Source organism: Diadema setosum, chromosome 15 (genome assembly GCF_964275005.1).
Source record: "Diadema setosum chromosome 15, eeDiaSeto1, whole genome shotgun sequence".
In the NCBI taxonomy this organism is placed as follows: domain Eukaryota; kingdom Metazoa; phylum Echinodermata; class Echinoidea; order Diadematoida; family Diadematidae; genus Diadema; species Diadema setosum.
The window spans coordinates 12,375,321-12,390,229 of record NC_092699.1 but is presented as its reverse complement, the minus strand read 5'-3'; the positions used below and the strand labels follow the sequence as shown (position 1 = coordinate 12,390,229).

General features: G+C 43.3%; 2 protein-coding genes across 2 annotated transcripts; both read right to left on the bottom strand.

The window, feature by feature from the left end:
* Positions 1–843: 843 nt before the first annotated feature.
* Positions 844–3,668, bottom strand: LOC140238895 (uncharacterized). Its single transcript, XM_072318795.1, has one exon. The coding sequence runs from the start codon at positions 3,666–3,668 to the stop codon at positions 2,895–2,897; it is 774 nt and encodes a 257-aa protein (XP_072174896.1). The 3' UTR covers positions 844–2,894.
* A 3,353-nt stretch (positions 3,669–7,021) lies between these two features.
* Positions 7,022–7,948, bottom strand: LOC140238531 (uncharacterized). The gene has a single exon (XM_072318435.1). It carries the CDS (start codon positions 7,946–7,948, stop codon positions 7,022–7,024), a length of 927 nt encoding a protein of 308 aa, XP_072174536.1.
* Positions 7,949–14,909: the final 6,961 nt, after the last annotated feature.

Here is a 14,909-nt window from a genome sequence, read left to right as displayed (position 1 = left end):
GATATTTGTACTTTTTTTTTAGTGCACTCCGTTGAGTCTTTACGTCACAGTTAAAGGGATTTATAGTTTTGGTTGAGATCCAACTTTAGGTTTCTAACACTTTTTTTTGTGAGAAAATGAGAAACCTCTTATGAAATGTGAAAGAGCATGTAATTCCAAAAGGAATTCAACGTTTATTTGATGGAAATTTGTTTTTGAATGGCTGATATAAAGCAATCCTAATAAAAGGTGGGACCCACCTTTTATTACGGTCGCTTTGTTTTACTTTGTTTTTGGATAGCTCAGCCATTTCAAAACCGATTATCCTCACAGAATGGTCTATTCTATACTTTTTTTTCATGAGTGGTGTCTAGGTATCTCGCAAAAGATTAAAGGCCCAATTCTCGTCTTAACCAATACTGTACAATCCCTTTAATCTACTGTCATTGAACTATTGTTATAGAAATAAATTCCTGTCTATGCACCAATTCTTAACATGACAGTAAATCCCAACGGAGAGTTGGGTGATTCATCTACAGTTGTATTGCGATAATAGATATGATTTATTTTCCGCAAATTGCGCCACTCTAAAAAAAAAGTGTTTGCTCCCTGCAATGACTGTGCTAAAAATATATATGTTATGTCATATTGATAGAAAACTTTACGTTGTTCGTTCCAAAATGACTACAGAGAATGGCACTGGTAGACTATACAATGATGGTTTCCTTTCTTGTGCAGTTAGAATATCCTAGGTTTTTTCTCTTTCTATTTTGTCATTCTTTTCTTCTTTCTCGTATCTTATTGTAAAGACGCGGGAGATTAAACTGCAGCAGACACACCATGAATGTGCAGTGAACGGGTCTCTTTATTCGTCACTGTCGAGGAACAGCCTCTGTTCAACAAGCAAACAAAAAAAAAAACATTACAAAAGCAAGGTGCAACATTGTTAAATTCAATCGCTGTGAGATGAACGCATCTCTCTCCATCTATACACAAGAAAAGGTTATGATCAAAACCATCCAGTCTAGTCAGTGTAACAACATTAAAAAAGATGTGTTTCAAATCATTCACTGCTGTTTAAAGCAATCAGAACTCGCTTTATAAAGAAGGAAACCATGCATTTCTCCGTATCTACACACAGTATTGGCCTACATTACACCTGTATATGTATTCAAAGTCACACCTCATATTTCTAATATGGATATAAATGCATCACGGAATACCAATCATGATAAATGGCATACATTCTGTACCGTGGTACTGTACCAAGCAACTATCCCCTGCATACTTAGCTGCAGTATGATGCATTAATTGCTACTTCATCCCTACTTCTTCCACACAAGAACCAGTACAAGCAATTCACATTCCAATAAAAGGAAACAAGTGCACAGACAACCATGCATTTAGTCATATACACTCCCCTAACAAATGAGAGATCTAACACCACTTGTAACGACACATAGCTGACTAACATGAGCAGTATATAATGGCATATTATGCAACCGAACAATTAACCATCTGGCCTCTTTGGCATACGAGCTGAGCTTAGAGTGCTATTAAAATGACTTTATAACATTATATCCTAGCTGTGTCATATCCATCCAGTGAGTGCTAGCTCAAACCATTTGTATATCACTATGAACACACTGTCCCAATTTATACACAATGACTGACATCAGTGTACATTCATCTCAGTGTCACTCACCAGTCCTGCATGTACCTCTCAGCGTTTACTTAGCACCATGCCGATCCCTGCCACAGAGCAACTTGTCGCGTTACAAATGGACAACTGGCCCTAGAAATATGAGGTATAAATATACTAAATACTAACGTGCACAAACCATGCCAGTACTCATTGTACTTATCCTCATTCACTTAGTGAGTTTGGTAACATAGCATTAAGAATGCAAAAGGCTATCTACATCATGAAGACAATTTGTGTTCAACTAACACTTCTGAATAAGTTGATGTGCACATCATAACTTCACAGTATGTACATCACATCTCAGACCACATGCTCATAACTCTATGCAAACACAGAGCACCTGACCTTGTAAGTGACCTTGAGCTAAATCAAAACTATCCCTACAAGTACAAGCACAACTCCACTTACAACTATTAGAGCAAAGGAAATGTATAATAAACTGTATACTCTGAGATCCATTCTCACATCACCCTTGGAACCAAGTTAAGTGACTTCTACTATCCTCTTTTATCTACAGGATATACCTCTAACAATATTAACAACAAGTCTATTGATCAGAAATGATTTCACAATATGTGATTTGATTACTGTGCCTCAAGTATGCAGCATATCACTTTCCATGTTTGTTTACTACACAGCTTAGTGCACCAGATCTAGTACAATGCAAGAACTCTTGGGCAAGCCAAGTTACATCAACACAGATTGTAGACTTAAGGGTGTATCCCCCATATGTCACAAGAGATGAAAAGTTACTAGATAAATCTATGATACTCACATTCACTGGTGAGGGATTTGAACCTGTGAAATCTGCCTTTAGACACCACATAAGGTCGCTCAAATGCAGTCTTTGTCTCAAGAAAGTCTTGAACACCTGGTCATTGCATTGTTCCACACAACCAGTTCTTCTTGGGTGTGCAGTGTGTGTCTTGAAACAGTGCATTCACAATACATACATACACACATTTACCTGTGTCCCCAACTCTCTGAGGCCAACGCCAAGTTCATGTAACAATGTCAAGGAAAAAAAACAAAGTGTTAGTCTACGATACTAGACCCCAGTATCTGGTCAACTTTACACCACTACAGACTTCCCCGCGATTATCACCAACCCACCGGGTAGCGATAATCCTTGAACAAACATGAACATTAGTCTATGGCACTGAGTGCCCGTCAGTTTACAGACACCTAATCAAATCTGTCTTAGGCGAAACTACGGAGGTTTCTTTACGGCCGAAACAGGGGTGTGAAAAGGATTGCTGTGCATCCCTTTGGTCTTCCGCTCGGATCTTCGCAGACTACTCGATGTAACATCTCCGGTCTCAGTCTCAGCCCTGTGGTGACCATCAATGAAAATCCAGTATGGAGGTCTTTCCTCATCCTCACTGTCAGGTTCACCCTGATGGTCATTATTGCCTTCATCCTGCTGTTCAGGCAGTGTGGGACATTCATCACCAGCATCATCAAGAAGCTCTGGTAACTCTTGCCCGCGTGGATCCGGTACGAGCAACTTCCGATTGACATTCTTCTCAGGACCCCCCATGAGTGGGCGAACAGTGTACACATCCTTAGCTTCATTCCTCGCCGTCACCACATATGGGATACGGTAATACCTATCCGCCAACTTATGCCTACCATCAAAGGCACATCGCTTCAGTAGCACTCTGCGTCCAATCTCCAGTGGAGCGCTCATTGGTAGGGCATCATGTCTCTCCTTCTCTGTACGTTGGGCTTGCTCAATGCGCCTCCTTGCATACTCATTGGCCCGTCTCATGGACTCTGCCTGGTCTGCCACAAAGTCTTCGCTCCATTGTGTGTCAACATTGGAGAGGAGCTGGTCTAGAGGTGTGTATGGCTCCCTCCCGAACATAAGGCGGTAAGGTGACAGGCCTGTCACGCAGTGAGGGGTACAATTGTAGAGGAACACCAACTGACTGATCAGGTCAGGCCACTTCCTTCGGTCTCCTGGGGACAGGGATCTGATCATGGCACACAATGTCCTATTAAACCTTTCGGTTTGGCCATTCCCTTCCGGGTGATAAGGAGAGGTCCTTGACTTGTCAACACCATACATCTGACAGAGCTCTCTAATCACTGCACTTTCAAAATTCTTGCCCTGGTCGGAGTGGATCCTTAGTGGTGTACCAAAGCGGGAAAACCAGGCATCATGTAAGGCGTGTGCAACTACTGTTGCTGTCTGGTTCCGACACGGAACAGCTTGTGCGAACTTTGTGAAGCAGTCTGTCATGACTAGCACATCCTCGTACCCTCCCCTTCCTTTGTCTAGCTTTAGGTAGTCAATGGCTAGCAGCTCCATTGGCTTGAAAGCTACGAGATGTCTCCTTTGGGTACGTATGGTTGGAGTCGGAGCCTTGCCCACAACACAAGTGAAGCACTGTTTGACATGCGACTTGACATCTTGATGTAGACCTGGCCAGAAACACCTAGTTCTGAGGACACCTACAGTTCTACTCACTCCTTGATGTCCCCATTGGTTGTGAGCGAGATCTAACATCTTCTCTCGGAGGCAGCTTGGGATCAAGAGCTGACGGCAGGGCCCAATCTCTGGATCTGACACCTGTCGATAGAGCACCCCATTATGTTCCACTAGCTTGGGAAACTGCTTGAACCATGCCTTGGTCTCTGGTGAAGTAGATGCACTCTCATCTCCTGGGTTGCGTCCAGTGTCCCAGCACTTCCACACCTCACCTAGGTACTGGTCCTCACGTTGCATCGTAGCTAACTGTGAAGGAGTGTACGATGGGAACACTGCCGGGCAAGGGGTCTGGACTTCAGAATCCAAGTCTGGAGGTGAATCTCCAGTTTGCAGTGAGGCTGGCAGGACACTACTGTTTGTTACAGTACCTATCATGGCCTTCACTTCATCGTCATTTGCTGGGCAGCGACTGAGGGCATCAGCACATACATTCAGACGTCCAGGCTTGTATCGAATCTCCAGATTGAAAGGTGCCAACTGGGCTGCCCAACGCTGCTCCGTCGCTCCTAACTGGGCGGTCTGGAGGTGCACTAGTGGATTATTATCGGTGAGCACAATACATCGCGAGTACTGGAGATAACCCCTGAACTTGTCTGTCACGGCCCATTTAAGGGCTAAGAGTTCGATCTTAAAGCTCGAAAAGTCTGGGTACCTACACTCTGCTCCACGCAATCCTCGACTAGCGAACGCTATAGGATGGAGGTTGCCATCGTCATCAGTTTGGGAGAGGCAGGCCCCCAGTCCTCTCAGTGATGCATCCACTTCAAGGTAAAACTCCTGGTCAAACCGTGGGTAGGATAACACAGGCGATGAGGTCAGTAACTCCTTGAGCCTGCAGAACGACATGTCTGCCTCAGGACTCCATCGAAATCCGGCATCCACTGAAGCACCATTGTGAGGTCGCTGCCCCTTCCCCGCTTTCCGTTGAGACGACTTCTTCCCAACCAGACTGTGGAGAGGACCTGCAATCGCTGCAAACCCAGGGACAAATCTCCTGTAATAGGAGGCCAACCCCAGGAACGAGCTGAGTTCTGCCTTGGTCTTGGGAGTAGGCCAGTTAGTGATGCGCGCTACCTTGTCCTGGTCCACTGCAACACCCTCTCTGTTCACGATGTGGCCAAGGTGGGACACCTCTGATTGGAAGAGATGACATTTGGACCCTTTCAGCTTAAGTCCATGCTGGATCAGCCGTTGAAAGACCTCATTCAGAGTCTCCACATGTTCCTTGAATGTCTTCGAAAATATCAGGACATCATCCAGGTATAGGACTAGCTTCTGAAGATTGAGGTCACCAAAGATCTGTTCCATAACTCTCTGGAAGGTCCCAGGGCTGTTGCAAAGTCCTTGCGGGAGTCTCAAAAACTCATACAGTCCCCACGGTACACGAAAAGCTGTGAGCGGGATTGATTTCTCATGCATCGTCACCTGGAAATATCCATGGGATAGGTCAAGGGAGCTGAAAAACTGGGCACCTGACATTGCTTCCAGAGTTTCCTCAATGCGTGGTAGAGGAAAGGAGTCCTTTATTGTGATGGAATTCAACTGTCTGTAGTCGATACAGAGCCTGAGTTTGCCCGACTTCTTGCGAACCAGGACAACGGAACTAGCATACGGACTAGTTGACTTCCTTATGATATTCCTGTCCAATAAGTCCTGAAGAAGTTCCCGCACTTCAGCCATCTGTTCAGGATGGATGCGTCTGTAAGGCAGTCTCACCGTCTTTTCCGTCGTCAGCTTTATCTCATGGGGTATGAGATCACACAGTCCTAGGTCAAGGTCATCAGTCGAGAAGGCATCCTTGTTGACTTGTAGCAACTCTTCCACCAGTTGTGTCTGTTGCGGATCCCTGTCAGGTAGTTTTACACCAACAGGGAGATCATCTTGACTGACATGCACTTTCCCAGCCGCCATGGTACTACTTGTGGGATCATCATGCTGAACACAACTCATTGATGCTGCAACTCCCTGCTCTACCAACACCTCAGACACGTCAACCTCAATGGTCTCTGCCTTACACCGAGTAAGTACTTCCTTGCGGCCATGCACTACCACAGCTGAGGCCACCACAGTGTGGGGCTGCAGTACAACATCATCTGTGCCGTTGTTCATCACAAGGATGTCAAAGCCCTGGCTTCCAGGCACACAACCCTCCAGTATCTGCAAGCCCTTGTGATTCTTGTCTCCTCCTTCCACCAACCATAGACCTTCAGACTCGTCTTGTTGATCTGCATTCAGAGTGCAATGCAGTGCCCTCACGGATCCAGGAGGGAAGGTTTCTACGGAAGGACCCGTTACCACCTGCGTTTTTCCTTGACGGCTTGGTAGATGTGTAGGGCCCATGAGGGGCATCTCTAAACTCCTTGCTGCCAAGGCAAGATCACTTGAGTCCTCCTCTGACCTCAACAAGCTTCTCAGCGCATTACATCCTAACAAAATTGGATAGTCTACTTTGTCGGTTCCATGCACCACCTTCTGGGGGACAACCAGGAATCCAACCATGGCACTGTATCTTCCTATGGAGACTGGAGCCTGCACGTACCCTTGCACTGGGATCTCTCTTCCTTCCACACCCACAATTCTGATGGAGGAATCTACCACCCCAATCGGTCCTAACTTCTCCAGCTTCGCATGGAACACTTCAGCAGGGATAAGGGAAGCCTCTGCTCCGGTGTCCAACAGGCATCCAATCTCTGTCGACCCGACCTGAGCCTTCACCTTAGGGCTCTTTGCAATCAAGAGGTCACGAATGTTGACCTCCTTTATCCCTGCAGATTTTGCATCTGGACACGCCATGGGCAAAACTGTTGTCCTCTCTGCTGTGTTGCCCGCAACAGCAGAGCTCCTTAGTTTCCCTGGTTCTGTGTCTCCTGCTCCCTTCCCTGTGGACACTGCTTCTTATAGTGGCCCTTCTGGCCACATTGGTGGCACTCAACCTCTGACAGAGGTTTGCGTCTAGGTCGAGACTGGTGCAGCACTTGTATCTCTGATCGCAGATTGGCAACCTCTTCCTTGAGGGTGGTTACAACTGAGGCCAACTCTCGCTGCGAATCCACCAGTTGTTGTTGGAATGACTGCTGTGTCGTGACCTCAGCTATCTCACGAATTCGCCCAGTCCGTCCAGCTGGTTCAGCCTCCTGGAATAGCAGAAGGGCCTCCCTCCTCATGGCGGTAAATCCTTTTGACTCACTGGCCAGCTGAATCCTACGCAGCTCCCTGCGCACAGACTGTTCCCTGGCTCCTTGAACCAGCTGATCGCAGAGAGCCTTGTCTCTCAGTTTCCCCAAGGCCTCAACTTCTCCTTTGGTGTCAGCTGCTGCCTCCATTCTGCCGTACATTCTGAGGAGTGAGCGGCTGAATTCAGACAGAGATTCACCGTCTTTTTGTTTACGAGCATGAAAGGCGCTACTCAGAGACTGAAATGTCTCGTCCTGCCCGAAACACAGTCTAAGCGCTTCTTTGATGCTGTCTGGCTTCAGTCTTTCAGTCTCGGGTAGACACATTACCTCCTCCCTAGCTGGGCCAGCAAGATAATCGATGAGGACACGTGCTTTCCTGTCTTCTGAGAGGTCCAACGATCCTGTCGCCTCTTCGAATTCTTCGATCCACTCTGTCAGACTGGGTTCCCCAGATCTATATGGGGGTCCGCGGAACTTGGACAGCCTTCCCATTGGAATCCCTGTCAGCCCTACAACTTGCTTGAAGAGCTGTGCCATTGCATCGGCACCAATGGAGGCACTACTCTCAACAGATGTTTTCTGAGGGGAACTCATGTCTAACTCTTGCGACACTAACTGAAGACCTCTACGCTATCACAAATACTGCAAATCCTCACATATACATGTACAGTAATAATTGTCAATTATCACAATGCATGAATCACACAACTTTATTACACCAAAACAATACAAATGAGGTACAGTCTCTGAAATTTATAGGGCTAAGGCTGTTCCTTGTTCATCCACCGAGTCTCGTTCCACTGTGCAGTTCATCGATGTCCAGCTCCACTGGGCTGCATCCCACTCCTGACACCACTGTAAAGACGCGGGAGATTAAACTGCAGCAGACACACCATGAATGTGCAGTGAACGGGTCTCTTTATTCGTCACTGTCGAGGAACAGCCTCTGTTCAACAAGCAAACAAAAAAAAAACATTACAAAAGCAAGGTGCAACATTGTTAAATTCAATCGCTGTGAGATGAACGCATCTCTCTCCATCTATACACAAGAAAAGGTTATGATCAAAACCATCCAGTCTAGTCAGTGTAACAACATTAAAAAAGATGTGTTTCAAATCATTCACTGCTGTTTAAAGCAATCAGAACTCGCTTTATAAAGAAGGAAACCATGCATTTCTCCGTATCTACACACAGTATTGGCCTACATTACACCTGTATATGTATTCAAAGTCACACCTCATATTTCTAATATGGATATAAATGCATCACGGAATACCAATCATGATAAATGGCATACATTCTGTACCGTGGTACTGTACCAAGCAACTATCCCCTGCATACTTAGCTGCAGTATGATGCATTAATTGCTACTTCATCCCTACTTCTTCCACACAAGAACCAGTACAAGCAATTCACATTCCAATAAAAGGAAACAAGTGCACAGACAACCATGCATTTAGTCATATACACTCCCCTAACAAATGAGAGATCTAACACCACTTGTAACGACACATAGCTGACTAACATGAGCAGTATATAATGGCATATTATGCAACCGAACAATTAACCATCTGGCCTCTTTGGCATACGAGCTGAGCTTAGAGTGCTATTAAAATGACTTTATAACATTATATCCTAGCTGTGTCATATCCATCCAGTGAGTGCTAGCTCAAACCATTTGTATATCACTATGAACACACTGTCCCAATTTATACACAATGACTGACATCAGTGTACATTCATCTCAGTGTCACTCACCAGTCCTGCATGTACCTCTCAGCGTTTACTTAGCACCATGCCGATCCCTGCCACAGAGCAACTTGTCGCGTTACAAATGGACAACTGGCCCTAGAAATATGAGGTATAAATATACTAAATACTAACGTGCACAAACCATGCCAGTACTCATTGTACTTATCCTCATTCACTTAGTGAGTTTGGTAACATAGCATTAAGAATGCAAAAGGCTATCTACATCATGAAGACAATTTGTGTTCAACTAACACTTCTGAATAAGTTGATGTGCACATCATAACTTCACAGTATGTACATCACATCTCAGACCACATGCTCATAACTCTATGCAAACACAGAGCACCTGACCTTGTAAGTGACCTTGAGCTAAATCAAAACTATCCCTACAAGTACAAGCACAACTCCACTTACAACTATTAGAGCTAAGGAAATGTATAATAAACTGTATACTCTGAGATCCATTCTCACATCACCCTTGGAACCAAGTTAAGTGACTTCTACTATCCTCTTTTATCTACAGGATATACCTCTAACAATATTAACAACAAGTCTATTGATCAGAAATGATTTCACAATATGTGATTTGATTACTGTGCCTCAAGTATGCAGCATATCACTTTCCATGTTTGTTTACTACACAGCTTAGTGCACCAGATCTAGTACAATGCAAGAACTCTTGGGCAAGCCAAGTTACATCAACACAGATTGTAGACTTAAGGGTGTATCCCCCATATGTCACAAGAGATGAAAAGTTACTAGATAAATCTATGATACTCACATTCACTGGTGAGGGATTTGAACCTGTGAAATCTGCCTTTAGACACCACATAAGGTCGCTCAAATGCAGTCTTTGTCTCAAGAAAGTCTTGAACACCTGGTCATTGCATTGTTCCACACAACCAGTTCTTCTTGGGTGTGCAGTGTGTGTCTTGAAACAGTGCATTCACAATACATACATACACACATTTACCTGTGTCCCCAACTCTCTGAGGCCAACGCCAAGTTCATGTAACAATGTCAAGGAAAAAAAACAAAGTGTTAGTCTACGATACTAGACCCCAGTATCTGGTCAACTTTACACCACTACATTATAATGTATTGTGGACGGGATAATTTTTGTTTTAATACAGCCAGATATGACTTTGATCTCAACATTTGGTTTCATTTCTGTGGCCATAGAATTTGTAAGCTACTGCAGATTTACGATTACGATGTGACATTAAGAATCGATAATTCTACAAACCTCGTGGTGTTCAATGAATGAATGCACTTATGCTGTTGTTTCAAGGGATTAGTGTTTGCGTAGTGTAGAAAAGAATTTGCACTAAACTTTGATATGCATAAACACTATATGTCAATTCCCCTTTACTGTCACATTGACATCGGCAGCAGTAATGATGTATCAACATGAGTAGATGTGTGTGTGTGTGTGTGTGTGTACGTGTGTATGTCTGAAGAAGGTTGACAGTTGGTATACCGCACATAAAATTAGAAGACTAAGAGAGTGGAATAAAAGAGCTACAACTGTACCGGCCCTTGAATATACCAAGTACATTGCATAATGCAAATGTGCGGAAGTAATATAATCATAATAGGCTAACATACACACTCACACACACACACACACACACACACACACACACACACATACACACATAGTTTACTTTATATAAATAAAAAAAAAAATCAAGACACCACAATTACATAGTAAGGGTTGTTTCCAAAGGTCGCTACATACATGTATAGGAACTTTGTTTCTTTTTCGGACTAACTAACCTTTAAAATAACGTACGCGTACATCCCCCGTGATTACAACTACGGCAAATCCTATACAGTGTACTCTTCAATTAGGTCATGGGGGAGGGGGAGGGAGGTCAAGTTCTGCTATCCATTGCTACCTGATGTTCCCACGTTCAGAAAGCGTGATATGGAATTTATTTTAAAAAGTGTTTGTGGAAAGTAAAGTTATTTTCTGGGTTTTGCAACAAGTTTCATGGATTTCTTTGAGTTTGCATGCAGAGTACGCGTTAATGTTTGGTGGAACTTCCCCGTTACATAAACTTTCCCTCTTTATAGTTCAGTGTCTATCCTGGGTTTCTATAAAGTGGAAAAGGAATTGCGATAATGCTTTTGGTAGCGTTATAGCTTCCGTCTTCACATGGGATTGATAACACAAGTAGGCCTAAATGTTAACACAGGATTCAGGTATAGCCTTTTATAAGGCCATCAGCTCACGATTCAATTTCCTAACAAAAATTGAAGTCATGTTCCCTGTACGAATAAAGATATTTGAAGAAAGGGAATGAAATGGTACGGACAAGGCTCGTAAGGCATTTTGTGACAACTTATAGTGACTATGGTTTTGATGTTTTTTTTTTCTCTCGTCATAATCAAACCAGGCTTCTTTAACAATTATTGATAATCATAGATGACAGGGAATTTGCTTATTTGAAACGCAGTCATGGACTGTGTAGAGCAACACCACTTGGTTTAGAAAATCTGCAATTTTGCAAAAGTTGAGTGTCATCATTTTGTCTCTGCCATCATGTTTAATTTTATCTATCTAGTTGCCTATGAGAGGGGCAAAAAAGAAGGATGAGTTAGAGTCGAAAGTCTGATAAACACTTTAGAGGAACCCTGAATTTAGATGGGATGTGGGGCTTTTAATTTTCCTTTAATTGAAGCTGTTACTTCCACATCCCCACCTCCGGTGCTGTGCCAGTCTGAGAATAATAACTTTTCGAGGACAGTATAACAAGTCCTTGGAGTTAGGCATTCTGACCCAATTTTTTGTGAGCTCAGGGTGTCTCTTACGTCTTAATAGCTGATTACTTTTCGAATCAGGCCAGGATATCTAGGTCGGTCCCTTTCCACCTCCCGGGAAATTATTCATAATAATAACATAATGATATCAATTCGATCTTCTAGGGGTAGCCTCTTCAGTGTCGCCACTACTCTACCAGAAGGCCCTATCATTATCATTAACCTATCGTTGCCAGGTACTCATTTATACATCCGGGTCGAGAGGGACATCATATTTGTACAAACATCCTATCCAAGGATGTAGACACTTGAAGAGATTCGAACTCGAGACCTTCAATCCAATGCCAAGGGTCTTATCCACATGCCACAGTTGCTTCCATCTTCCACTTTTATGTTGAGCTTCATTATTTGTAGAATGAGCCGCCTGATCACTGTAGTGTTTCATACTGGTTTTCATCAGGGCCCTTTAAAACATTTAAAGACATTGAAATACATGTATAGGGACTTTGTTGACAGCATATTCTAGTTCAGTGTTGCGAGTAATAGAATAAAACAAAACTATTAGATAAGCGAAATTTCCCCCTCCCCGACAATATATATATATACATATATATCAATTGTATATGATATGTATATGTATATATATTATATATACATATATATCAATTATATATCATATGTACATGTATATATATATATATATATATATATATCTTTGATAAAATGGTCATAGCTTGATCAGTAATGGAGAATTGCATTAACTACTTAGTATAAGATGCTGAAGTTTCTTATTTAAAACTATCATTATATCATTCAATAGGCTGGGCTTGGATTGACAAGAAACATTAATGAAGGCACCAATGAAATCCTGCATTTTGATTCAGGTCTCGAATAGTTTCAGTTAGGCCTGTTAGTACAGCACTAAAGTGTATTTCAATATTGACGGAATATCGTTATAGTAATGTGACATTTGAAAAGCGAGTGACATCAAAATGACAGTGAATTAGTGTATGCGACGTTGCAAAAAAAAAAAAATAAATAAATAAATGTAAGAAAGGCAAACCCAAAGATTTGGTAAAATTACACTGTTTCGGGTATCTAGACGTAGACCATTAATATCCCACAATAGTAGTTGTAATTTTGATAGCTGTCTACTCAATCCATCCATGATTTTCTTGTTCAACTTAAAAAAAAAAAGTGGGCCGATATACCACAGACGTTTGAGTCGAAGCCATTGTATAAATCAAGTCAGTGGATTTTCAAAAGTAAGCACGAAAGAGTATTATGTAAACTTGCACACGTTTATGTAAAATTTGATACTAAAATTTAGAAAAGACTTTTTCTCGCTCTGCCCTTTTCATCTCTGTATTCTTCTGCTTCTTCTTCTGCTCCTCCTCCTCTTTCTTCTTTTTTCTCCCCCTCTTCCTCCTCCTCCTCTTTCTTCTTTGCCCCCAAAACACTTTTCTGACCTCCTTTTATTTCTCTCTGTTTTTCTGGTTCATTTGGTTTTTGTTGACCATTATTCCTGCATTGGTTCCTCTATTCTTTTTTTTTTTTTCAAAATGCTGATAACGGATGAATGTCCATCCCGCCGTAGAGTGAAAAGAAATACATAAAGGTTCAAAAAGTTACAAGGCGAAAATGATACCCTCTTCTGATTTTGTTTTGTTTTGTTTTTGGTGTATGGTTTCTTTAATCTGATCTTGAAATCGCTGTACGGACCGTTGACCAACACCAGAGCATATTACTTCCTGTTGTACAGTATTCGAGTATTTTCATCAACGTAACACAAGAGTCATGAGGACATATAGCTTTAAGAGCAAAATCTTTTCTTTTCGTGGTGCAAGTGATACCCAAGGTAACAGCATGAAAACGCTATATTGAAATTTCAAAGCTTCTGTAACAGGACACAAACACATATACATGAACAACTAAGAGCTGAATGAAATAACAGTTGTGTTTACTCAACCATCTGGAATAACGAACGATGAATTTTAAACACAAACATGTCAATGGTGTAACAGCATGCGACCACTAATTTTTTTTTTCCTAAAACTTCATGGGCTAGCTGGAGCAACCGGAATTTGCAAAGCATTAAGGCCGTGTCACACCTTTCCGGGCAAGCCTCGCGTGCGACTTGTGAAGAACAATTTTTACTACCCAGAGGTCCCCGCAGATGACCCGCACATGACAGTACCTAGCACGTATCTCACCCTTAGTCGCCCGGAGGTGCGCACGCAGATCTTTTTACCCGCAACCATGTTTAGGCCCTGTCACACCTTTCCGGGCATGCTACGCGGGCTTGTTGTGTGTGGGGATTTTCCAGCATACCGGACAATTTCTGAGGGCGGACAAGGATTTGGGCGAGTCAGAGCATGTGTCTTACTTGCTGGACGCGTTCTACTTAAATTCTGCTTACGGGTTTACTGTGTGACCTGTGTACCAGTCGCGATGGTGCTGACAATTCAGTGAGGGAATTCCTCTGAAGAAATGGCAGAAGTCCCACAGAATGTCATTATCTTGGCTGCATACGGGGACTGCGAAGTACCTGCGTGGGAGTTGCCTGCGAGGTGCTGCCGCTAAGGGCCTCCTACTGGCGTTCTGCGTCGACCTCTCCGGGCATCCCCGCGACTCACCCGGAAAGAATTTTGGTCATGCTCAAAACTTGGCTGCGGTTAAATGGGACTTGCGTGCGCACATCCGGGCAACAAAAAGCGAGATACGTTCTAGGTACTGTCAGGTGCGGACCAACTGCGGAGAGCTCCGGGTAGCAAATTCGTTTCCCCGCAAGTCAAAGCTGCAAAAAAAAAAAAAATCCCCAGATACGGTACGACAGGGCCTTGAGCATGCTCAAAACTTGTTCCGGGTCCGCTCGCAGTGGTACACGCAGAACACCAGTATAATAGGAGACCCTTACCGGCAGCACCTCTCAGGCAACTCTAACGCAGGTACTTCTCAGTACTTGTAAGTCGCTCGTAGCACGCGTCTATAGTAGGTAAGAAACAAGTGCGAAACTCGCAAACATTCTTGTCCGCCC

Bases quoted from the DNA above. Each gene is read 5' to 3' on its own strand.
- LOC140238531 (XM_072318435.1), bottom strand. From the start codon at position 7,948: ATGAGTTCCCCTCAGAAAACATCTGTTGAGAGTAGTGCCTCCATTGGT.
- LOC140238895 (XM_072318795.1), bottom strand. From the start codon at position 3,668: ATGATCAGATCCCTGTCCCCAGGAGACCGAAGGAAGTGGCCTGACCTG.